Below are 27,075 nucleotides of genomic sequence, written 5' to 3' on the forward strand. Positions count from 1 at the left end.
GCATTGGAAATTTCTATTTGGTTAGAAAATAGAAGATTAAAAAGCAGCTTTAAGACAAAGCACAAAATCTGTATTAAAACACCAGGTTGTAAAAAAGCCTCATTCTTGTTGAGGAACAGGTAACAGGGTGATGGCTGGAATCTAGAAGCCTACAAGTCTGGTACGTTCAAATCAAGTGCAAATTGGAATCAGTCACCACTGTTCACCCATGTGAGATCACTCATCTGCAGAAAGAAGCCAGTCTTCCTTTAGGGGCAGTGAGAAGTTTAACTTCAGATATTATCAGCATTTTATGAACAATACTTCCTTCTTTTTTGGTTATCTCCCTACATTCTAGCACAGCTTCTGGTATCAGCAGTCCCCCCTTCCAGAACAATAGCCCTGATCAGACAATATCCAAAGACCAACTTGCACTGTGTAAAGCAATACGAGTCAACAGGCTTTTCAGTAACCATTTAAAAGCCTATTGTATCACTCTGTACAGGCCACAGTCCAGTTTCTAGCTGTCCTGGCCGTACTTCAGTACTCCTTGGAACATGTCCAGACTGCTTGGCTCTCCTCCAGCACTCATCTGGGCATCAATGTGTAGTCCCAGGTAAGGTTGCTTTATGTTGGTTTTCCTCATCTACTTCCACCCCAAGCAACCCCTTATTACACTGAACTCAAAAGCATATCCCAGCCCCTCACTACAGCCTCGTATAAAGCCAGATCCTGATTTTCAGTGCTCCAGTTTTACTATGGATGTTCACATTTAGTTCACAGTAAGGGCCTCATTTGTACAAACCTGTCCACCAGTCTGGTGTTATGAACACTACAGACTGAGCATGATTTACAGAAAAATGCTGGGTTTCTGAATAAAGTGCTTGACCTGTAGAATAACGTGTTCATAGGTAACTTATCAGAAGCTTGATGAAAATACACATTAAACTTCATATTAAATTGTCAATATTATACATATTTACAATTTACCACACCTTTAACAGGGAGAAATAAACCTGCTTCCACAGACAGTACTTTATTCTTGTCCAAATGTACCAGTTTTGCTTCCTGTTGTGCTTACCAATACATTGTTTGGATTGCAGTAAAACCTGATCTCCTAGAATTGCAGTCCAGCAATACTTGTGTGCTAAAAGCTGATGTACACCATCACTATCCCAGATTAAATTCTCTAATGGGTCCACTTAATGTTCATGCAAAGCATGTACGTGAGGAAGAACTGAAAGGGGGAAAAACCCACCACAAAATTTAGACACAAAGAGATTGATTCAAAGAAGAGATATTTATTACAAAATTAAATTCCAAATTCTACCTCATTTTCCATTATCACCTGTACAAAACACGTTTATAGCTCAAGGGAACATTCTCCCTTCCACACCATATGGTACAGTAATTGCACCGTAGTTAAAGGAATTCAGTTCAGAGACAGATGCACGCACACACCCCCCAGCATTACTAGGAAAGGTTCAGGATACAGAACAGAATTACCAAAGAACCTCTCTCACTATTGCTCCAAACCCTTAGCCAGGGGCAAGCTCTTCAAAGATGGCTCTAAACCATGTCTCTTGTAAAACACAGGAGGCTCACTTGGCAAAGCCTTAGAATCAATTACAAATTCAGCAGGAGTGATATCTACGCCAACATGTGATCGCCTCACATATTATTTGTGATAACCATAGCCCTTGATATTCAAGTAAAGAGCATACAAGTTTACAAAGTGAAGCAACTCGCAACCAACTACACAACCAAGGTCTTAGTACATCAAAGAAAACAGAATTTTCAGTCCTGACTGCTTGCAGCCAACAGCCCCGCCCTGAAGAAACTATGCTATGGAGGTGGTGGTCTTATCCTCAGCCTTCCTTTCCCAACAGGGAAGAGCCTTATGTTGTTCTAACAGTCCACACTTTTTTCCTTTCATGACACACTTGCCCATGTGTGGGGTCAAGTGGTCAATTGCTGTAAAGGGGGAAATAAAAATCTTACCTACATTCCCCAGCTGGCAGAGACACAGGGCACTGCTAAGGAGGTGAATTTTCACACTGCCAGCAGGATCCTGAGAGGAGGAAACAGTGCTTGTGCACAGAGTGAAAACCCAGAGGGTTATTCAGTCACAGCATGGAAGGGACACTGCTAACCACGGTAATGGAGAATTTCAGGTAAATGCCTTGTGTTTCCACGTTAACAGTTGGTTTGCTCTCAAATCCCTTAAAAACAATTCTCTGAAGGATTCAGGAGGAACAGAAGGGAACTGTCAAGTAACATGTTTGTTTACCTTTCCATAACAAGGTTCTGGTTTTGCTCTCAGACCATTTGACAGGTATTCATTTACTCAGGCTACTACAAGATGCCCTGTCCTACCCCTTGTTCAGGCACCTGTATGAAATGGATGCATAGCCCAAAAATTAGGGGAAGCAAAGACATGTCCTGTACTTTGTGTGTTCTTCAAGAACCAGAAGGAAGGAGGAAGATATAAAAAAGCATATTGTCAATGCCCTTTGTGCATCAATCAACCTTTCCAATTAAGATGCAAAAAGAAAACCCTGTACAGACTAAAGAGCTGCAAACAATGGTGGCAAACAGTGATGACACAAAGTCCTCCACCTGGACCAAGAGCAATCTTGGCACAGAAATCTCCATTCAAATCCTCCTCACAGTCACATCTGTGTCTCATAGCATGAGTGGTCCAGTTCCTGGAAATAGGCCAGTCCCTGCTGCTGGAATAGATGTGTGCGTATCGATGTCCTGAAGCGACTGTTAGCAGAAGCCTTTTAAGATGGATGGATTGCCTAGGATAAAGCCAGATGAGCCTCAAGGCCCTCTATCTATCCTTCAGAGACTGAAGAGTTGAAAATAGAGTTTACACACAAAAAAGAATTTGAAGCAGGGAACGTGGCAGCCTGCAGCTTTTTGTGATTTGAAGCTATGGATACAGTTTGATGAAATACTTTGTCAGTGATAAAAGGAGCCCTGTCAAGCAAGGCTCAAAGAGAGCAGCTGCTCCAGAGAACAGCACCTTCTGGCCTCAGAAAGCACCATTAGCTATTTTCCACACGACTGGAGAATATGACTAATGAGCAGTTCTCAAAAAGAACCTGAACTCATTCCACAAGTACAACTGGAAAAACTGAGCTGAAGCAGCCCAAATTCCATCCCAAAAGCAAAGAGTGCCTTGCACCCATTGCCTCATGTCTGTACCACTCAGATATTTCAAGACAGAATCAGGAAGCGAATCCAAATTTTTGTATTTTATTGACCTCACAAAATATCAGTTACTATTATGTTTCAACAATGGCATGACAGGTTTTGTTTTAAGAAGCAAATACTGAAGGTCAAATTCTAACTGGAGTAATATTTCAATACTTTTCTCCAGTAAGAATACAGAGCCACATCAATGTACACTTACTTGAAAACCCAGCCCTTGGAGTCCAGAGAGTGCAGAGGAAATGTCTGCCCTCTAGTCTTCAATGTAGACCTTTCAATCCTTTTAACTCCAGATAAAAAATAAAAATTCTGCTGGAAGTTGCTCCCTCTTGTGGAACAGCTAGAATTTTTTTCATTGTATACCTCCACCCTCCTTACCAGCACACAAAACCTAAGAAATTGTCTCAATGTCAATCAAATGCTCTCAAGAGAATTTCTGAAGTGACAGTCCTAAAGAAAAATAAACCTTTTGTCTGTGTTGAAACAGAAGTTGGACTTGTGCATAGGAAGGTGGGATAGGAGCATTAAACTTGCCATCTTCAGCACTCAGCTGCCAATCCACATGCAAAAGATTATTAGTAATAAAGCATGGAGGGATCCTAACCAAGGAACACAGTGGTTCATCTTCCTCAGGCAACTCCTACAAAACTGACCCCTTCATAATAACTGAAGAAACCACGGTTACTGACTCAACTTTTGCATTCTCAAGGTTTAATATGATAAATAAAGGGTGTTAGAAACAGTCATTCCAAAACGCAAGTTTCTTAGATTTTCTTTTTGTTGTTAATGCTAAAGGGAAGTGTCTATTTATGTGCTGGAAAAAACTGCACTTTAAATCACAGCTTCTGCCAGCTCTTCTGGTAAATCCTCCCCGTGACAATGGGACTACCTTAGGGAAAGCTCATATTGGGCTTAGCAATGTATTATGTCAGTGATCTCACTGAGAGTTGATGCTGGATCACACTGTTACAAGGCAGCACTGCACTGTCTGCCTTCCACATAACCAGCAGTTAACAATTTGCTGCTGCTGTCAGATCTGGCAGGTTCTGAAGAAGTTTTCAGTCTTTCCCCACATCCTTCTTGTCTATGCATAACCTCTGTAAACCCCTGGCTCATGCAGGTAGGAGCACTTCCTGCAATAACAAGTGGAAAAGAATCATCAAACCCAGCAGCTACTTATTGCAACGACTTCCCACCATGTATAAGCAGCAGGGGATCAACTCAAAACCTTTAGAATCAAAAGCACAGGTCCATCCCACCTGAGCCAGTATCTACAGAAGTCTGTTTCTGGAGACATGTGACATACCAAGCCAGAGCCTTACATAGCAAGCTGCCATAATGAACAATGCTATGGTTCTCTACTAAAGGGGAACCAAAGCAAGTCTGACTGGAGTCTAGTCCCCTCCACAGAACAACTATGCTAATGCAGCCCTTCTGTGTGGTAGGAAACAAGATTTTGGATTGGAATCCAAGATTTGGTAAGAGAAATAAATGCACAGTCCATGTTTAAAGGCAGACACACCCACCCAGCTACTATCCCTCCATCTGTAATTTTGATGCAAGGCTGTGAAGCAAAGCAAGAATTCTGAAATGAAAGGCATAAGTTCATTGAAACATACATAAAAGAGTTTTTCAAATATTACTTCTTGAGACAGGAACACAGCTGTGATCTGTCATTCATGTTGGATGCTACAAGGTAGCAATTTGAACTGTGACAAGAAATCGGCACTGGATGAAGAGCAGGAAATGGAAAAAAAGAAACATAGACAAAGATAGACCTAACACAGGACAAGGGCACCTGGTGAATCAAGCTCTGCTTTCTTCGAAGGGGTGAATTCAACATCCAATGGTTCTTGACACATCACAGACAAAGAATTTTTGCCTGGCCTCACACTTCCTTGTAATTTGATGTTCAGCAGTCTAGAGAAGGAACTTGTTCAATATGGGAACACTAAGCCCCAGTGTTCCATACAACTGAGCAGGTACTTTGGCACCAGCAGCCAGTTTTGCAGATGCCACATGCGTTGAGATGAAGTCTTCCCCTAAAAGCACAGGCACTGGCACTGAAATAGCTGGGAACAAAAGCTGAATGACAGCTGTCTGTAAGATTTCCAAGTTATCATTACAGTCTCTAGTACATTCCCATGCTGATCTCCACAACATACTGGGGCTGAAAATAAATCACCTGCCATTTCTACTGTAATTTCCTTGGCACCTTCAAACAGAACTGAAAGAAGCTACAAAGAGCTCAGCTGGAACAGTCTGGCCCTGAAAACAGGCCTGCTAGGTGAGTTGTAGAAACGATTAAAGGTGACCAGAAAGCAAGGCAGTATATAGGAATAAACAATTTCCATCTCTGCAGAGGGCCTGGGAGACAGGCAAGGCACAATGGCTCAGGAGATTTCAAACAGACCCTTTCAGTCAAATTTTAAAAATCCAGGGTCAGAAGAAAAAAAAACCTTCAGATAGACAAAGCAGGTAGAATGAAGGTCCCCAGATACTAACATTAAGTTTTCAAAAACCTCACCATAAGAAAGGTTACTGAGTCCTGTAGTGCTTCAAACTGTAGTGATGCTTAGATTACAAGAAGGAAGACACACACACGAAGTGTGTGGGAAGTGACAGTGGTCAAATAAGAGATTTTTAGGCTTCAGGCACTAGCTTGAGCCTGCAGGAAAGTCAAGTACACAACTTTCTCACTCTGGCCTGGGAAATCATAAGGAGGAATCCAACCTTTTCAGGTGCTGTTTGTCTCCTTGTTACTTGCAAAAAATGTTCAAAGGGTGTTGTTCCTAACTGTCCAATGATGGTGATGTGTTGGTTTGATAACCAATGAAAGCTATACCTTTCCAGACCTTCTCAGAACCACCTATAAAAGAAGATCTGTAAGAATAAAAAGAGCTCTCTCTGCAACGAAGTAGAGAGTCTGTATTGTCACTATCACTGTTCCTAATACAGTGAGACAGAGTGTACATGCAACCACAGGACAGCCTCCAACTGGTACTGCTCTGGCTGCTGGAATGCCACTGCTGTTTGACTGACATATACTGCTTCAAGGAATTGGCATTTAGGCAGCCAGTTGTCCATTAATATAACCTAAGGATTCAGGACATGAGTCTTTTAATTTAAGGGGACTTTCTCATCCTCTGCATCTTCCAATGCAGGCAGTGCAAACGAATGCCAAAGCAACAGGGTTACTATACCCGGAGCTCTCCAGAGAGGGCGTTTTATAGTCACGTCTTCAAAGCACCAGAATCAGCCTGACATGCAGCAGATCTGACATGTTTCTGATCCATTGTTCCCAGGCTTCCTTTGCTCTAGAATTCCCAGGAGTCCATCCACCGAAGCCCTGCCATGGGGCTGCTAGGGTTGGAGGCCATGGGTCCTATCATCCCATAGGACAGTGGATGGAAGAGGTAGAAGCTGTGGAAAGAAACCGAATATCCATCAAACACAACACAGTTTTCTGTCTCAAGAAGTTCGCAGCCTATGGGACTTTGGTCTTTGGGCTGTTCTAAGCTCTACTGGGAGCCCTCTCATCTCTGCTGAACCAAATATATACATAGCACAGTCTTATCACATGTGGTATTTACTCTAAGAATATGATAAAACCTACAATAATGAAAAATTTGCCCATATTTGAAGTATATGTCACCATCATTGGATTTAGAACCACAAACCACTGAATGGAGGGTTTGGAGGAGAACAGTGTTCACACTGTGTGCTTCAACAAAAGAAAGATTCCCTCCAATGGAACAAAGATGTTCTGTAATGCATTACTGGGACACGGATGCTAAATCTAATCAAATTTGAAGGTTTAGGACTGGGCTTGAGGATGTCTTAACAAATTCAGCAGAGAAAAGGGAACAAAGGCTAAGGATAATTAACAGGCAGCCAAGTTTCTACCGAGATGGCAATGGTCACACATTCCATCCATGTAAAGTTCAGCTTTTAGCACTCACCTGTACAGGATGAGCAGAACCAGGGCGAGGAATCCACCTCCATATACCCTTCTAGCTGTAGTGCTGGGTGACAAGAGCCCAGCACAGAACTTCAGTAGTGCATCCCAGGTGATTCCTAGGAGAAGGAAGAGGTAAAAGTCAGAAGAACAAAGCTGCTAGGCTGATGAAACTCTGTTAACACCAAAAGACCATGTCAATTTTTAAATTAATATACCTTGGTAACCTTCAGAACCATAGAGATTGTTTTGTATCAGCAAAGGTTGTTTTGTCCTACCTTCCCATTTGCATCTGGGCCCCAGATGCAAATGAAGCCGGTATAAAATCACAGGAAAAACTACCAAGGCCAAATTATAAACAGACAAGTTTATAAGTGTTGGCAGTAAACCAAGAGGGAAGTATCTTATATACAAGAATATGTAAGAACAGTGAAATAGCAGAGGTCAGGAATCCCATCTCTAAATTTAAATGCTCTAAGCACTAGACATGACTGCCTCTTCAGGGTGATTTAAAAAAAACAACCAACCAACCAACCACCACCAAAAAACCAAAACCAAATAGACAAACAAAAAATTGCAGTCTGCAACTGCAAGCTGCTTTGTGAAAAACTTTTTGAGGAAGTCAATGCTTTCAAGCACTCTGCACAAGCAAACAAAGTGTATAAAAATACTGAACTTTTTAGGGTGAAAAATATTCAATTTAACACAATATCACCTTTTTCCCTACCTTGTCTTCTCCAAGACTAGTATTTACCTGTTAACATGCTGGAAAACAGCATAGCAGGAAAGTAGTGGTGGAAGTAGAGAACTCGTCCCATCATAAAAAAAGGGAGGTAATGAAGGAGCCAGCCCAGTGTGATCTGCCCTCCAGCACGTAGCACAACTCTGGACAGTTCTGGAACACAAACACACAGACCTCAGCAGAGAAAAACTCAGCTACAATTCCTGTTTATTTCAACCTTAACACACTAAGTAAACTCAACAGGAATGATCTTTGCAGGAAGTCATTGGTCTGGAATTGCTTCAAGCCTCTGCAACATCCTAGCTGCATTCTTTATTAACTTACAAGCACTCTTCAGAAGAACAGTTATCTGAAAAGATATACAAAAACCTAAGTCTCAAGGCATGGCAGAAGGCTAACCATGCTCTATGCTGGGACCAAACGTGCAGTTTCTCCAGATGTGCATCAGACTAATCAGGTGTTTCTGGTTTCTGATGATTTTCATTGTTTCTGCAATGAGAACCACCCAGATGATCATTTTGTCAGCCCTTCCTGGAAAGAAGTGGTGCTTAGCTTTCAGAGCATGGGGAAAGGACTAAGCTCTGGTGTCTGTATACAGCTTAGCCAATAACTTATTGTATAATTGAGTAGTTTCCCATCACATTTTAGAGCTGATTTTGCATAAGGAGATCTACAAAATGAAGCAACCATTGATGTAAACAGGAATGGTGAAAGTATGACTAATTAGGGTTTGTGAAAAGCTCCAAAACCTTGGCAATTGACATAATAAAGGATCATTTTATCTCTTGCATTTGTCATTTGCTTTGCATAAATATCAGAAGACACTTCTTGTCTTAATTCAAACTACTGAGTACAGAGCACAGGCAGAGTTTGATAGCAGGGCATTGATTAATTGGCCTGTATCCCTTGCAGCCAATGTAGGTAGCCATGCAGTATTTTTGTAGAAGATCTGTGGTGTTCACTATTAAACTACAGCTATGAAGTTCACACTCTTTTCCCTGTGGACAGTGCTTGATAATCCAAGTTCAGTGGTTTCCCACCCTTAAGACACAAAGTCCTGCCATCCACACACTTTTAAGGTTCCTGCAAAAGGCATTTATGAAAAGGAAGACTGACCTCACCTTTGAGTTCAGATGTCAGTTGGACACCTCTCTTCAGTGCCACCGCAGTGCAAACTGTTATCAGAAGATATAACCCAATAGTGACCAAATTTAGCCACCAAATCACCTACACAAGAGGAAAAGAAAGATTTGGGACTTTATGCTGGATGTGTTCATGTGACATGCAAGCATTAAGAGTACAATAAGGGAGACAGTCCAAAAGGAGAAGGAAGAGAACTGGCAGAAGCAAGACTAAGCTAAAATTTGCTATAGACAATGGCTTGGAACCTCTCACTCCAACTTACCGGGTTTCCAAGCAAATAAACCCGATAATCCGTCTCATTGACACCAGAAAAACGCAGTCCCTGAGGAAAGAGATCAGAAGGGAGAAAAACAGATATTCATCAATCCAGTTTATATTTTGCACAGTGTCTAAGGTGAGACAAATTCCCATCCATGCATCTCAGGTGCTACAAAAGAAAGCTGACAACGTCTTCAATGCAATTACAAGGTGCTGTGCTTCAAAAGGCACTGCAAAAGCACTTGAAAACAGAAAGGAATATGGATTGATCAGTATACCTGGTAGTTGATGGGCCAGTGCCAAGGTTTGGATGTAACTTCATTGTCCTTTGGTTTGAGGCCGCTGTTTCCCTACAGATACATCAACATAAAATTTAAATAAGCAGGCAGTTATGCTGCAATATCTGCCCAGAAATGTCTGTTTACACAAACACACATCAATGCCCTTCCTGAGTGAAAGTTCTTTTTTGAGCTACATAAACACATCATCTTCCACAACAGTCACTATTAGGACTATGAATGTTTTAATACTACTGTGCAAGTGAAAATGGTTGGGTAGCAAAAGAGGCAGTATTTTCTCATTCCTCCGGCTTTCCTGTCACTGAGGATACACGTTGCATAAGCAAGACCTTTTTCATTAAGAGAGTATTGTGACATGTTTCCCTCCACTATGAAAAAAAAGCCTCAAAGATTATTTCCATGGAAACTCATGCAGGTGCTTCCTTACCTGAGACAGCATTATCACTGATTGCCATGGAAACACTTTACAAAAACACTTTACAAACACTTTAATAACAATAATGTGCTTGACTACTTTTTTCTCTACAATCTGAGAAGAGCTTCGCAAACAGTAGTAAAGAAAACCATAGACTTCTTTCTCAAAATATTAACTTCTCATTCTTCAGAAGAAGGACTGAGGAGCTGGAAGCAGAAGGGCTGTGGCCAAGAGTATAAAGAAAAGACTGCAAGGACAGTCCACCTTGCAAATATAAAATCTGCGTTTTTAAAAAAATATATATATTCAGAGATTAAAAGGAAATCAGAAATCACAGCTCCTTGATGAACTTGGAAAAAATCAGAAGTTTTCCATTTTCAATCCAAACATTTACTGGCTTTTTAAATGTCTGTTTAGCAGATTTTCCTGATTTCGACCATAGTAATATCCTCCTGTCTCTCAAATACTAATTTTCCTTTAAAGCCCTACAGGAAGGTAGGGAAAACATTACATAACTAGGCTGTAGCTAGATCACACCAACAGCAGAGCCAGGCACGAAGCCCAAGGATTCCAAACATGGACTTGGAAGATATAGCTCCAAGACCATCCTTTTTTCTAAGTATAAATTCAAGTAGGTTGCTTGGGCATGCAAATTCTGCCCTAGCTTGCAGCCATCACCCAGATCTCTCAAAAAGTGCTATTTCTTTTTGAAATGCAAGAGAGAGGAGGAAGGAAATGATAATCTGGAATCAATGATATCCTACCCGGATCATAACCATGTGGGATTCTAACAGAATTTCTGCAAAAGAAGGCTTCAAAACATCCAGGCTGATATTGGGCACTTTAAAAAAAAAAGAGAGAAAAATAGATTAGAAGTTTGTATGGTTTACTTTTATTTGCCTTTTTCATAATAAACTAAACTCTCTCCTCCTACAACAAATCTGCTTCCAGAACCTCTTTTAATTCTCTGTGCAATTCATTCATACTCTTAACACAGTGGCTTGCACTCAAAAGTATCCCCCAGTGAACTTTACAACTGTTGTACTTCTAAATTTCCTCCTTTACTTCCAGGAGCCCTAGAAGTATATAAAAGTCCATTAAATAAATAGATTTTTATTTCTGGCTGAAATGAGAGACATACTCTTCACAGGCTGTTGTCTATAAGTATGGGAATGTAAAATACATTACAACAGAAGAGAAAATTCTACTAAATCAACAGACCAGAATTTCTCTTTTTTGGTTTGCATACAGTTGCTCCCACAGGAGGAAGAACAGTAAGTATTTTATTAACTCAGAACTCAGCCCAGTCACCTGAAATTCATGGAATGAAAATTGTCTTGACCAAACCAGGCCAGATGAGCCTGTGAAACATATGTAACTCCTGGATGAGGCTGCAGGGCCCATCTGTCATTACTGGCAAACTTAGATCTCTGTCACACACTACTCATTTCTTGATGGTACTACAATGTCATCATTTAGCACACCACCAGTAGAAGAAGGAAAAAAATACACCAGAACAGACTGGATCCAAGCTTTTTTAAAAAATCATTGAAATATATATAACATACTCATATCAATGACAACAATTCCCAATTAAACAATGTTAGAAGTAACAGCCTGTACTGGAGTGCTTCACACTTGTGTTACACATTAAAATCTCAAAATGCATTAAAGTCTTTATACTTCCACTAGACTTCAAGCATTATCATCAACTTCCAGTACAAACAGTGAAATAGAAAAGAGCTCTGCATCCCTGCACATACTCAGGTTCAGCAAGTTTGCACTTCAGCTGAGAAAGAACACATACATTTCAAACACAGAATGCCAGTTACTGCTATCTAATAGCTCATCCCTTCATTTAACAGCAAGCCAAGATGCACTCTCAATTGAAAAGGAAATCAGTTACTTACATTTAGGGTTAATATGATCTTCAAAGTTCCAGAGGGAATTGGGTGTCTCCTTCAGGTAAGGTGTGCAGGTGACTTCTACTTGTTCCCAGCCCCTGAGGATCAGCGGAACAATTCACCACCACCCCACAGGAACACTCAATATTTTCATTTCTTGTTTTGTTTTTCCCCATTTAGTTTTATACTTCTCCATAATGCTTCAGCAGTTGCATTCTTATGTGCTATAAGAACATGTAGAAACCAAAACAATCTGCAAGGCAGTTGACATCGGAACTCTATGGAATAGTTGAATCACATTTCTCACTTTCTCACTTAAAAAGCCCTAGGTGGGTATGTGGGATTTTTGAAATTATGCACTTTGCCAACTAGAAACTACTTCTAATTCAACCCTTATAGTCCTTGCAAAGAAAATCACCATCATCAATTTAACTCAATCCATATCTACAAGAACTGTATTACAGAAACAGAACAACTACCTTAGAGGATACTAATAATTGTTCTTTAGTCTGTCACCCTATGTCTAGTGGGTGACATCAAAGACATTGGGAGAAAGTGCATCAAATCTGGCAATAATATGACAGATTTATAGGGAAATTTCTATCAATCACCACTTAGTAAATCTCACTAATTAAGTAATTCATTAAATAATTACTATTAAATTCTCTGAAGGATAGTGATTACTACCCACTAAATAAAAAAATATAAAAACCCAATATACTCTAACCATCCTTATTTGCAGTTAACAAATATTCTTTCCCCTCAGCTGTTACTATCATCAATATTTTGTGGCAGTAATTTCCATTCACATAATAAATTCTTAGTGAGGAAAAAAACATCCCAATTTACAACGTTTTTTGAATGCTCTTGATGGACATTGATTTTTTTTTTAACTGAACATATTATGTACCCATGAGCCCAGTTTTATGGTGACATCTAAGTGGCACATGTACTCCTGGCCAGGCAGTTGTCTGCTCTGTGATTCAGAATCCACAGGATTCCTTAGAAGTTGGTTTTACCACAACACAGTGAAGGGAAACCTAGAGGAGCAGAAAGGAAGTCAGCACTGGAAACAGCAGCAACATGAGCGCACAGCCCCTGCCTCAGGATCTGTGTCAGCATCCCACATGGTGCAGCTTTACAGACAGGGCAGCTTGCTTGGCATCAGCCTGGATGTCTCTGCATACACCTCATTTGAAAGATGGAGATGTATAATTCAAGGACATATAAAACACATTCACCCCTGTGAACAGCAGCTTGTAACCACTGCCTTGCTTCAGATGCTGCATGCAAAAATGGCAAAGGTCTTCTAAGCACAAGCTAGATTAATACCAATAGAAAGTAATTTTGAAGATTATGGTACAGAACACCATGAACTGCCCCAGTTTCCAATGATTTCTGCAAACCCCAAGGATAAATAACACATTAAATGATACATCTGTCATCCCCTCCTGGCCTTACCAGATGACAAGATCTATGTCCATGCCACTTTTGCATCTCTTAGTAAGGGATATTATTTTTCAGAGCTGTATACCTTCACTGTAACAGACTGCATAACCCCAACCCAGATCTTCCCCTCTGGTCATATTTTCAATACCTGTTAGCTGTATTTTTATTCTTTTAAAAAAATGAAAGAAACTTAATTCTTACTTATGCTAAAAGTACCACTGAGTACAGAAACATGTCAGCTCCAGGCCCCGCAGGGGTGGACAGGGACTACAAACTATTTACCATTTTGGCAGAGTCTTTCCAGAAGATCCCAGTATGCACCCTGTGGCCACATGGGTTAGCCGGACCTGACTCCGCAGGACTTTGATGAGCTTCCCGGTTTTTCTGCCTACCACTTCAATCCGCCAAAAATCATTGGAGTCTCCTGTTCCATTCTATCATGCAAACATAGCATTGGAGAAAAGAATTATAAAAATAGAGAAGCAGAACAAAAGAATGCCCAAACAAGAAGACACACAGACCTGAAACACTGCAAATAGGAAATTCTGAAACTCTATTGGGTGCAAAGCTAAAAATCTAGCCCAGACCAGCCTCACTCAAACTTCACAGAAGAGATTCCCCATCAGGAAGACATCATTCTAGACATAAGCAACCACTCGCAAATACATCTCTATCTTGCCAATCTTAATTTTGTTTGCTTTCAATTCATTCTTGACTGTAGCTCAGAGTTACAGCATAAACAGGGCAACTTGGCTGCTTCATAAAAGGGGTTTAGGCAACATATTTTTGCATTTGGAAATTCATCCCTCAAAGCATATTTCATCTTTGTGATTCAAAGTTCTGTCATCATTCTGTTAAAAAAACACTTGTCTATGTGACAAGGCCAAATACATAAAATAATACTTGTCAGAGCAACTTCAAGGTTGCTCAGTTTGTCATTTCTGGAGTTGAATGCTGCCAAGACTGACAGTAAAAGTTTAAATTATTTTTTAATCTCTGTTCACATTAAATAGACCTTAAATATGAGATAAGGCATTTCATACTACATCAGTTTTTTCCTTGAGGATGGCAGATGTTCATCTATCATCCTAGCTAACAAACTAAAAAAAACAACAATGAATTCCCTTGCCAAGGTATGAACTCTTCCCAAAGAAGAAGCTTTTGTTTTATCTTGCCTTCACTTACTATTCCATAGCCAGTGACCTGAAAATGCTTCCTTGTCAGGGGAGCCTCATGCTGGTGACTGTGCAGATTTCTAGAAGTTCTGAAATGAAATTGAAAGTCAAACCTTTGAACCTTGTCAATTTGTGATAAAAACATTGGTTTGAGCCATTCAGAGATCTGCCAGTACTCTAACCACTGAATTCCAGCTGAGGGCACAGCAGGATGCAGCCTTAACGGGATGGGAGACATGGAGTGAAACTGTCACTTCCCAGCATGTGACTCTGAACTTACGCCACTGGGTAGTGACAGAAAAAGATGACAGCATGAATAAACCCAACCCTCAAACTACAATCTTCCACCTCTAAAAGGAAAAGAGATTTGTTTCTGTTTGCTCTGGTTTGTTTTTTTTAATTAAAAGTGTGACAAAGAGACCTGTCGTGTAAGAAGAAAAGCAAGATCCCAGCCTTTTGTGATTACCAGTTTTGTTTTCGCGGAGAAAGTCTGTACCACTTAAGGGGAAATCAGTAGCCACCATTTAGCACCAGCACAGTGCAGACAAAGAGCCTCCCACTCTGGCAGGGTCTGCCAACTGAGGGAACCAGAGAAACATGGCCACAGACTGTCAGTCCTTGCCAAAAGTGCTGGGACAGCAGCACACTGCTGCCACCCGGCCACATCGGCAGGGACACCGCTGTGCCGCAGGACACGCCACACGCCAGATCCTTCCCCAGCACTGCCAATTCACTCCCAGGACAGAGACCTCATCAGGACTTAGCCCATTTTGCCTAATCAAGATTTTATCATCCTTGTTACCATATATTTGATAGTAAACTCCCAAATAAAAAGTTTAAAAAAATAAGTCTTATAATTATTTTGGAAATCTAAACAATGATTTGTGCATACGTTATACTGAATGCAATACAATATGATTTCCTGGCTCACAAGTTTAGAGGTTCTGTTGAGAAATCAAAGCTGTGAAAGCACAGAGCATTTTGGCACACTGACATTAGATGAGACAAAGACTAAATATCAAGTCACTATGGTTCCCCTGCTTCCACTTAGGTATTCCCTGCAGAAAGGGAAGGGATCAGCTTCCATTCTCATTCCAAGTGTTTAACTTCTATGATCTCAGTGCTGTTGAGAACTTCAGTGGGTGGATACTGCCTATGAACATAGGAACAGGATACTTGCAGTACACTGACAAAAAACCCCTATATTCTATTTGTCTAGAAAATTCATCATGGAGACAGGCAACAGAATGCGGGTTTTGAAACTGCTTCTCTGGAAGAGTTACTCTGATTACTGCACTTCACACAACTGAACAAATCTCCCTGCTGCTTATGTGGGTAGTTCTAATAAAGTTCTGTGGTTGTCTTAAAAGTTTCTCATTTAATAGGCACTTTTCAAAACATAAACCATAGAAGAAAAAACCTACAAACCTCACACTGGAAACTCAGATATACAGATACCTCTGTCACAACTCAGATATACAGATACCTCTGTCACACAGCCTGCTTGTGCTCGTCTAACCACAGTCTCTTAGCAGGACAAGTCTCCCATCAACTCTATTTAATTACACAATCTCTTTGAATCCCAGAAATCATCCTTACTCTTTATGTTCCAGACGAATAATATCTCCGTGCCTCACAAACTCCACAGGGCTTGAGGGGTCAGACAGATCTGCTGAAGAAAGACAAACTAATCATATCAGTGCACTGACAAACTTACCAGGCCTTTAGAAAGTTTCTTGCTGATGCTCATGCCTCAAGCAGATAATAAAGCAAAGTTATATTACCCCTAAACCTGGGTAAAACCTTATTCTAGACTCTTAACCCTAAGAGCAACTCCAAAGAATGTGAACTATAAAAGACTCTTGCAACACTGACTATAGTTTTTCTTATGTATCTATATTTACATATTTTGCTGTTTAGACAGTTCTTGCTAATTTTTATAAACACATGCAGCATTTAAAAAAAAGAAACTACCAGACCAAGCATGCCTCAGCTACATACACAACATAATCTAAACCAACAGCTTTCTGTACAAACCGTGTATCATCACATTCAGTACTCTTATCTTGTCCCAAGCAATCATCCACAAAAATCTGTCAAACACAATGTACCAGACCGTAACAGGACCCAGCTTTCCCAAGACTCATAGCCACAATAACAGATTGCAAAAAATATTAACTCAGTTCAGACAAATTTCCTCTCTGCTGTTATTTGCAGCCTTACACAGCTGAAAAATTGTCAATGCAACCTTCAGCTAAGAAAAGCTTATTTACTTCAGCTGTACAATCTGGAGAGGAACCAAAACACAGTAGACACACACAGTGTAAATCAAGATGGAGACAGCTTCCTCTTCTTCTTCTTCTTCTTCTTCTCCTCCTCATATCCATGAAGGATGCTCCACACTGGAGAGAACTCAGAATATTTATGTGAAAAACAGAAGCAGCAGTTATAAAAGGCACTTTACTTGTATTTGTTACCTGTATCTGAATCATGTTTCTTTATGATCCACAGGTTATTCAAGTCTTTATGTAAGTAGGCAGTGACCTGAAATGACAGGATTAATTATTTTACTTAACAAGAAAAAGGCTGTTGATAGCAGTCACACATCCAACAGCAAATCAAAGCCCCAGATGAATAAACCAACCACACAGAAATCCTGGGATTACCTTTATGACAGTGCCCTCCAGGAAACCTGTTAAGGGCTGCTCCTTAACCTAGATGACACCTCTTACCTAGTGTATAGCCTGTACTCAGAAGCACTTTGTGGCAGTTCACATGCACCAACAGCCTCCAAACACAGTCTGACCTCCTCTCACCCTGTTTCAGAAGCTCCTTCTACAACAACAGGATATCCAAACTAGAACTCTTGAATAATCTCTGACCACTATCTGAACCAGGAGATAAGAAGCTGCACTGGCTTTACAGACAGTTGAGATTTATGACAACAGGCTGACTGTGACATCCATAGTATCTGCCAAAAGATCCAGGCAAGGTAAGGATCCAGGAATCACCCATTACAGCCACACATGGTAGACAGCTAACCCTTGCCAGCCTGCTCAGCCTCACAGAGAGCATCTACTGCTGCCATGGACACAAAGACCATCTTAATCCAGGCTGCTACTCCCCAGAGCACGTGGAACTGTACTCCCTCTGCCCACCTTCCCCTTACAGAGCAGCAAGCCCTGCTCTGCAGAACCCTAGCCCAGTGCCCCACCTGTGCCTCACGGAGGACTGTGTGACGATGGGGAAGGGAGAGCTGGAGGTAGACCCTCATACCTTGAGGTCAAGCCATCAGGAGAGGAGGGGAAAATGGAAGCAGAGAGATCACTTTTTCCTCTCTAAATCTTCTCTAAGTTCTTCATTCCCTTCCCCTCTCCAGAGCCCTGAAACTACCCTAGAAACCTACTGTTGTCCTACCACCAGGGCAGGGAGCACAGGGAGGAAATCTCCACCCCTTCCCACTTTCCACAAGGAACTCCCATTAGTGTCCTCTCCAAATTGCCTTTCCCTGCTTTTAGTGTCATAAAGCATGATCTGCACTCTAATTTTGCCTATGCTTAAAGCAGTTTAGCATGGCATTTCCATACACAGTAATAAACATTAATGTCATGCTAGAGTATTAGAAATTCTGATTGTGACAAGCAGCAGGAAAAAAAGATCAAGACAAAGTTTTTACTTCTGAAAACTTCCTCCTAGCCATAGAGACAGCAGGGAGTTAAAAACCAAACACTTGTGTTTCTCTGGCAACTTTCTTTCAAGGATCTCAGAACAATTTTTAGACACCAATAATCAAACTGCAGAATGCATCTTGGTAGAAGTGCAGAAGCGGCAATGATTTGTGAAGCTTGATGATGATGAACAAAAATTAAGAATTCCACTTAATGTTTGTACTTCTTAATTAGAGATAGTTACACGATTTCTGATTTCTACTTTCACTTATTGCTTAATCATTTAATGAGAAGCCCTTAGTTCAGATGGTTTCCATATGGCTACATTAGCTTACAAATGTACAGTATCTAATTTAATGAGCAAAGCACTACAAACTCTTTGGTGACAGATGAAGGAAAAAAGGTACAAAGGAGAGGGATTCAAGTAAGGTCATAGAGGCCAGTGGCTGGAGTAAAAATAATATACAGCAGTTCTATTCCCTTTTTTTAATATACAGCCACTAAAGTTTTAAGATAATGTATTTGTTTTAAACAGAGTTTTACAGCCTTCCATGAGGTAACTTTCATTATGGAAGACTATTCTGAAGTCCTCTTGGATTCCACTTATGGACAGCAGTCTTGAAAAGCCTTGTTACTGTAAGTCACCTCTCTGATGCAGTGTGGTAGGCTCTCTTCAAGCCTCCTTTTTAGTCAGAGCTCCAAGCCAAGTGCATAGCTGTGGCACTGAGGATAACAGATGCTGAGTAAACATGTAGCTCCCAGCAGTTTGGCCCCTAATGCTAAATGCAAAAAGAGTAAGTCAGTGGCTGTAGTCACAGGCAGTACTACCACAGCACACCAACCTGCTGCTGGCGAGCCCCAATGCCCTCAGGATAGAGGTGCCAGTGGGAGTGAAGGTATCCCCCTGCCATCCGAAGGTTCTTCATCGTCACCACAGACCCATATGCCAAATCTGCGTGAGAAAGGAGGAAAAAAGATGTCAGGCATCTCCTGTATCTCCCCCAGCTAGTCTACAGTGCTTGATTAGGCATGCATTCCCCATTGTTTTTGATGGAAGTTTTTTTCCTGTTTGACACATTACTCCACAGTGCTCATTGCAAACTTATCTCCCATCCCTAAGCAGTGAAACTGTTATATAACATTTGGCTGAAACGCTTAAAACTCTCCCACTAAGTTTTAACATAAACAGACGTGGTAAGGCGTTCCTTTGTGTTCAATTTCATAATGAGACTTTTGAGATAGCTTTCCCTAAGAGTATAGAGTCAAAATACTGCTGACCCCTACCGCAATACAAGAGGGAAGGGAGGCAAGCTCAGCTACTGGATAGCAGAGCTGATACACTGGCTCAAGACATCCTCCTTCCTAACCCCCCAGTGCAAGTGGGAAAACTCAGTCTTGGAGAACAGACCTGATGCTCCTCCAGTGACAGCTCTGGAGCAGGGAGCAGCCAGAAAAAAGCTGAAGTAATCAGAAAGCTAAACCATTTTAAAGCCTCAGTAGTCCCTAGCCAACCTGAGGATTAGGGAACAACCACAGAGACTTCTTTTTGCTAAATTCAGATGCATTCTGAGTACAACACAGCTGGACCAGTGGCACACTGTCACAAAAGTTGATAGTTTCCATTTACACATATTTAGGAAACAAATCCCACATCTGAACATCTACAAATCTAAGGTGAACATGAAAAACATCTTTTTGTTGTATCAAGCAATATAGAACCAAAGAATGATAAGATGCATGCACACAAGTCAAACCCCTCAAAATGGCATCTTTCCCTCTAGATGGAAAATGATGAAACAGCTAGTGACCATGCACTGAACATGGTGCTATTTTCAGCCTTTTTCTTTCTGTCAATACATAAAACTGCACAGAGGAAGATCTGGCCTTGACCATGGAAGGCATAATTCACACTGCCCTTCACTGAGTCACAAGGACACTGTTTTTATTAAAGTTCTCATGTACACTGACAACATTCAGAGTGCTTTATTCATTTGGACACTCACGCTCTGGCACAGAGACATTATGAAGATTGTTCCCAATCAGCTGGGATTGAAATGCTGAACTGAAGAAACCATCCCCAGGACCACTACAAAAGAGAGCAAAGAATATGACAATTCAAAGTCTCACTAAACAGCACACAAACCTCTGTCATGAATTACCATTGTTTTTACAGAAGAAAAACTATAAAACCAGACTGGGAATCTGAAGAAAAGCGGGTGCAGTTCCCTTAAGAGGCACAGTTCTCTAATGTTGTGAATCACAGCAGACAGAGACAGTCTTGCAGAAAATTGTCCAGGGCTGCAAGGGCTTGAGGTCACAAAAATGTACATGCTGGCACTGCACAAAGCATCAGAACTGTCTTTGCAGGTGTTCTTACAACAAATAAACTGACCCACTGTCAGGACAGATATAACAAAGCCTTTCTCTGTGGTACCTGTAGTCTTACTTCTGCTAAGAGGTTAGTGGTAAGATCAGTCAACTTTAACTGAAAAATAACAGATTTCTTTTTCTATTCTTTTTCTACAGTGAAATTCTTATTCTCCCCATTTTTTAATGCTGGCATATGGAACACATTACTTGGCCATTTTACTAGCTCTTTCCTTGTAAAAAGCATCCCTTGGTTGCAAGCACTCAGGAAAGAGCCCTCCCTTCAGGCACACTAAGACTCTTTTTAATCACAACCATTTTTCAGGAATGCAATGCCTTTTTTTTTTAAAAAAAAAAAAATTATAAAAAGACAAAGAATGGAGTTGAGACATTTTCAGGTCCCAGAAAGAGAAGAGGAAAAAATGAGATAGGAAGTTTGGTTAGGTTACTTGCTTGGCATTTCAGAAAGTCTCAAGCTCAAATTCAATTTCACTGCCAGCTTGGCCAGAGAGTTGGGGAAGGGAATTAAACAAAGACACGGCTTGTGGCTGTGCTTCTGACACTGAAAGTGGAGTACTATATAACCAGTAGCCTTAGTTCAAAGCAAAGACAAGTAATGCTGCTGGAGAAAACATTGTGAAATACCTTCTATTTAACACTGCAAAATGAACAGCAAAGATAGCCGTGTAGAGGGCAAGTGGGAGCACGATGAGGCAGAGTACACGAGCCAGTAAATGCTTCCCAAACATGACCTGCAACAAACACAATCTCCATCAAACAGTGCAGGAACAACTTCACTCCTTTCCTTATTTCAGCAGATTCTAAGCAGCAGTCCTATAGCTCGAGCTTGCTGTGAGAGAAAGCTCACCAGGCTGTAGAATTACCTCAGAAAGGCCCAGAGTGAGGTAAAAGCTGAGGCAGACCTTGCTGTGTATCTCCAAAAGCTGGAGCTATGGTACCTCAAAATTTTAGGGTCATAGGAAAAGAGACAAAAACAGGCAGTAGGAGAGTTTAGCACTCCAAAGTGTTGAGCATTTCTAACTTTGGCAAAGAAGGTTGGTTGGGCAGCCCCCCTTGAAAATACTTGGAGAGCAAGGACCTTAACTTGTTTATCAGTGGTATACATCTTGACCCAAAATCCCATCAAAGAGATGGTTTCCAAAACAGTAACTACTATTAAGTACTACTACTACTAAGCTAAGCAAAAGGGAAAATGGAAATTTGTTCCCCCAATAAGTCTATGCAAATGTGAATGAACCAGGACATCTTGGGGATCTAGATATGCTTCACTTACAAAATTACCTTGCTTAGCAAGGATGCTCTCACACTACAACTTCTAGTGCTGCTCAGAACTAGTTACAGAAGTCAGCAGCAAAACCTGTTCTTCAGATGTCCCAAAATGAAAGCAAAATATTTTATTTCAACCAATTGAAAACATGTTTTGCAAACAGATGCCAAAGAAGCTATTACATTTTCACATTCTACTGACACAGCTGTTAGTAGAGTAAATAATGTGAAATAGAGGGGGGATAATAAATAGCTGTGGAAGGAGAAAAAAAATAAATAGCAAAAACTTTGCAAAATGCCCACACTAACTTCAAAGTGGATGAAAGTAGATGCAATTGCTATTCTCCATATTTTTTAACATGATACTTACCATATAATCATTAAGCTAATCATTCTCCATCCCATAGCGCCAGAACCAATTAATTTAGAAGGAATGGAAAAAGCTGAATACCTTGCAAAACTCACTCAAGTCAACAAAGGAAAGAGTTTAGTTCAAGTACTTCAGCAGAACACGTAATAAGCACTGTACACTTAAGAAAATGCTTGATTGATAGTACATAACCAAATACAGGCAGTGGAGAGGCACATGAACTAACCTTCAGTTCCCCACTTAAAAAGGCCTCAATATGTGTCAATTTTCATGAAATGGTTTTCTTTAACTAAGGAATTCAATGCAAAGTAAAAAAAAAAGAAAGACACCAGTGAACAAACCAGAACAATGGACCAACACAAGCTGAAAATTCTAGAAATCAAGTTAGTCCCCAAAAAATTGCATGTAAATAATCATGAGTAGCTTCCTAACAAAAGCAGAGGCAAGTTATTCAGGCTTTCAGGAGATTAATCCTCACCTTTTTTTTCCCCTCTCCTCAAGCACCACAGTTGCCAAATAGCTACTCAGAAAGCATCTATCTTTTGGAGTAAATTTCTTTCCATATTCTAACACCCAGGGCTTTGCTGCCTTTGCTGCCAGCAGCACAAATGAAATCACTGTGCAGCTGTCTGCTGGCAGAAAGCATAGACATGATGGATTTGTTCTATTTCAAATGCAATTAACTGACATTACTCAAGAAGTATTTCTCTGGAGTTGGAACATTGAATCTTAGCAGCCCATATTGATTCACATTAATCAAAGAAAACAAATCACACAGGAGGAATAGAAAAAGTCCCCCCATGTCCCTACTGTTTATAAGACAAACGAGACAAAAACAGTAAGTGAAAGAAATAGAATTTTCAAGCTTCAAAAGAGACAAGAGGAGAACTGAACACCTTTTAAAAGATATGTCTGAAGAATTTGTCTTCCTGCTGGTTGCAAGACAGCAAATGGTACATCAAGATGTTTCTCCAAATAGCAGATTTCATGCTTCTCAAATATAAAATGCAATACATTTGACCAGGACACTCAAACCCACTAGCAATTTTTTTAGGGCTTAAAAGAACTAAATGTGTGTGAAATCAAGTAGACTGTGGCTGCCTTCATCCTCTAAACTGGCTATGGATAGTGCAGGCTGCAGAGCATTTCTATGACTTGTGATGCTCCAGCAATGCAGCCTCTGCCCCCTTACTCTCACCAAGAAGGGCCTGACCTCACGCTGCTTATGCAAACTAAGTGCTGCAAACATGCCTGTCTGCCAGCTAGCACATATTCCTTGGAAGGTCAGGTGACACTGCTGGACAGCATCTTGCTTAGGGCCACTGTAAAGCTGCTCACAATGAGCATTTTTAGCTTAGACACAAAATTTAGCCAACTGGAATGGTAACAGTTTCTCTCAGGAAGAAGTAACAATCTTTCTGCTGTGTATATTATTAGGCACTCCTAATATAAGTGTGGGTTTTTTTTCAAAAGTCTAGCAATAATTTTTTCATTATAACCTTAATCTCCATTTTTCATCACCCACATCAGATGCCCCTCTTTGCTGCAGACAGAGTATCTCAGTTTGGGTACTTGAAGGGTTGTCAAAGACTAGGACAATTACAAAGCAAACAAAACAAAAAAAACCTTAAAGTGAAGAAAAGCCTTTGAAACTCACCAGTGACAGGCTGAGGTTCCCCAGCAAGTCCCATAGGTCATAGATTGTGTTCAGGCCAACCAAGAGGACTACAAAAAGGCCAACAAATTTTACCCCCATTGCTCCAGCAAGGCTCACACCAGTCAGACTCAGCCAGAGCCACCAGGAGGCAGAAAATGGCCTGCAGGACCAGCAGAGCAAGTCAGTAAATAAAATGATGGCTACATGAATGGGCATCCTGCTATCACAAAAATAAATAACAAATAAATTGCCCCACAAAATTATAGTCTGTCTTCTCAGGAACCCATAAGAAGACGAAAAATAAGTTCTGCATTTAGTTTAGAATCATGCAAGGATGCTGATTTCAGATACAGGCTTGTGAAGCCTTGATACCCCAGATCTCCCATTCAAGGATGGGAACACAGACATCAGGTATAAGCTAAAATACTAGTGTGAAGAACTACACAGAAGCTCTGAGAACAGAAACAAGAATTTTGCTCCAGAAAGTGCAAACTTACTTCTCTCAGAAATTTAGGGACATGGGGAAGAACAAGAGGCAAAGACGAGCCACCCTTACTAAAGCAAGAAAGCCTTAGAGGAAAACATCTATCCAAAACACAAACAAATGCTGCAGCAAAAAGCAAACAAATTATAAACTGACATAAAATGGACCACAGCAGAGAGATCAGAAAAAATGACAGCAGAATTTAAAACCTTTTTCCTTCTGATTCCTAATGCCTTGACACTTTTATTTCAACTAGACAAAATCGCCATGACCTGCTAAGCAACACGATAGCTAGAGTTGGCTTTTAATTTTCAGAGTATCAACTACTTTGACAAAATGATTAGTTCCAAGATATGAAAAATAAATTCAGGTCAAAGCACACAGAGCTGATCAAGCACTGCCCTGTAATTTAGTGCTTGCATTCCCTGGGGAATGAGCTGTAGATAAGGATGGCCTTGGATAGCTGTACATGATGCTGCAGGCAGCATTTCAGCCACATGAACAGTAGACACACTAAGATTGATACAATCAGTTCTTGAATGTTTCATGAAATAAATAACACAGAATTCCAACTTTTTATGTCTTTGAATTCGGGATGCATTTCAAGGAAACTACTCTGTGCAGCCCAGCCACAAAGGCTTCTGACATATCCCAGCACCTCTGAACCACCACCCTCTCTGGATGGGTCTATAGCAAATATCCATAGCAACCTGACTACTTTATTCAGAATTATACCAGCTATATTTCCTTCTAAGTTTTTGTGGCCATTTCTCTAAATCAAACAAATTACAGCAGGATTTTTATAGTCAGTATAAAGTCAACAGAAAGTATTGTGACTGGAGTACACCAATTTACCTGACAGTCACAGGTAAATTAGTGTACTCCAGTCACAATACTTTCTCCCTAACTACACAAACCCTCACCTCTAAAATCTAAAAATTTCTCTCCGCTATCAACAGATATTTTCACCTTCAAATTTCCTGAAATAATCTCAATTCAACTATTCACACATCACCAGTGGCAGACATTACTTTAACTGTGTGAAAATTAAATACCTATAGTTTAACAAAATTATCATCCTTATCTTACCTGTCTGCACAGCTGTTACATTTCACCATACTCAGAACAGCTGCCATGAGAAAGAACATCAGAATGGGATCCAGCAGAATATATTGGGACAATGTAATACAGCCTGTATCTGCAAAGAGATACACAGCAATGTCAGAAAAACTTGCAGTTCCAAAGTGCATCTAAGATTGTAAGAATTTGGTTTCCTCAGTGTAGTCAAAACAAGAAGAAGACAGGAAATTTTAGAAACAGGAGATTACAGCATTTCATCTCCTACATGGATAACAAAAAAAAAAAAACCAAAAATAAAAATAAATATTTAAAAAAAAAAAAAAAAGAAGCAGTGAAATCTGTGAAACACCATTTGCAAAGTACTGGTAACATATTCAGATGGAGAGGATTACAGCCAGCAATGATCTACCTAAGGTACCACCATGGTCCCAGAGGATGCCAGAGGAGAAATCATCTTTCAGACTGTACCTATAAATAATGAATATGGCTTTGATACTTTAAGTCTCCATTTCTCAATACCTGTGTGTCCTCTAAAAAACTCCTATTTTGGTAACTCCATCTGCAAGGTTAATTTCTCCACTTGGCTCAATTCAACAACAGATTTTATTAATTTCTTATTGTGAATTCTTCTAAAGTAATGCAGAGCCTGTTAAACATCTCTGTAATTCATATAATTCACATGGAAAACCCCAATATTTCACTAGTGGGCAAAATCATTCCTGACCATCTGCCTTATAAAAAATTTTAAAATTAAGGTGCAGTCTAATCCAATACTGTGGTTATGTAAGTAACAGAAATACCTATGAACTAAACAAGACTGTAAAATTCTTAAGGGGACCACCAATAAAAAAGCTTCATACATACTTATATAAAAAAATGTGGAATTACTTTGCTTTTGTGAAAGTCTCTCGCTAACCCAAATATTCTCTGGTTAGGTAACACATGGTAATCCAGAAATTAAATTATCTGAACAATTAAGATACTCAAGTTTGCTGTAGCAGGAACACCTACCAAAAATAAGGATGAAAGCCGTGAGTAAGGCTGCTGGCAGTGACTTTGACAGTTCCAACACTGTGAGGTAGGCAAAGGGAACCAGGCAGGAGCCAAGAAATGCACAAAACTGCAGGAAAAGATCATGGGAGAAGTTATAATCCCACCCACAGTGGACAAGAGCTCACACCTGTTCCCGTTTCCCCTTTCCTTTTCCCTCACCTCCCCTCCTCTCCCCTCCCCTCCCAAACATATCTCTGATCTGATCAGGGAGAGTTGTTCTAAAGATGTAACACCCTGTATTGAACGGCACAGGAAAGCAAACCATCTTGACACTAGCCTGCAGAGCCTTACCCCTCTCATCCCTATGTAGTTATGCTGCTCGTATCGATCCCCTGGCTTTTGGAAAGGAAATGTACCATCATATCCACTAAGGTAGCCAGCAAGTCCAATCAGCATCTGAAGAGAAATGGTGAAAAAACTGGTCAGAAAAATCACACTGGAGGAAAAAGTACCCAGGCTAGCAGCAGGTAAGGTTTTTACAGAAGCCACATTGATCCAGAGGACAAGTAATTCAGACACATCATCCAAAGAAGAGTTTATTTACAGAAATCATATACATACAAACTGC

General features: G+C 40.4%; 1 protein-coding gene across 2 annotated transcripts in view; it reads right to left on the minus strand.

Annotated features, from left to right (window-relative positions):
• The window catches only part of POMT2 (protein O-mannosyltransferase 2), a 30,302-nt gene that overhangs the window by 1,790 nt on the left and 1,437 nt on the right, over positions 1–27,075 (minus strand). Inside the window, exons 3-21 of one of the 2 annotated variants that reach the window (XR_004497953.1) lie at positions 26,799–26,903; positions 26,466–26,574; positions 25,464–25,572; positions 23,891–24,050; positions 21,222–21,328; positions 20,213–20,295; positions 19,052–19,161; positions 17,019–17,085; positions 16,141–16,213; positions 14,552–14,630; positions 13,649–13,800; positions 11,924–12,015; positions 10,778–10,854; positions 9,578–9,649; positions 9,304–9,363; positions 9,020–9,125; positions 7,911–8,051; positions 7,161–7,275; positions 6,402–6,621 (exon numbers count right to left, since the gene is read on the minus strand). Coding sequence is in view for 1 of the 2 variants with exons in the window: in XM_015630662.2 (XP_015486148.1) it covers positions 6,516–6,621; positions 7,161–7,275; positions 7,911–8,051; positions 9,020–9,125; positions 9,304–9,363; positions 9,578–9,649; positions 10,778–10,854; positions 11,924–12,015; positions 13,649–13,800; positions 14,552–14,630; positions 16,141–16,213; positions 17,019–17,085; positions 19,052–19,161; positions 20,213–20,295; positions 21,222–21,328; positions 23,891–24,050; positions 25,464–25,572; positions 26,466–26,574; positions 26,799–26,903 (1,923 nt within the window). In the remaining variant the exon portion in view is untranslated. Of the gene's footprint in view, positions 1–1,260; positions 6,622–7,160; positions 7,276–7,910; positions 8,052–9,019; positions 9,126–9,303; positions 9,364–9,577; positions 9,650–10,777; positions 10,855–11,923; positions 12,016–13,648; positions 13,801–14,551; positions 14,631–16,140; positions 16,214–17,018; positions 17,086–19,051; positions 19,162–20,212; positions 20,296–21,221; positions 21,329–23,890; positions 24,051–25,463; positions 25,573–26,465; positions 26,575–26,798; positions 26,904–27,075 lie in introns of those variants that run through there. The other variant, XM_015630662.2, reaches the window with a different exon arrangement.

Source organism: Parus major, chromosome 5 (genome assembly GCF_001522545.3).
Source record: "Parus major isolate Abel chromosome 5, Parus_major1.1, whole genome shotgun sequence".
Lineage (NCBI taxonomy): Eukaryota > Metazoa > Chordata > Aves > Passeriformes > Paridae > Parus > Parus major.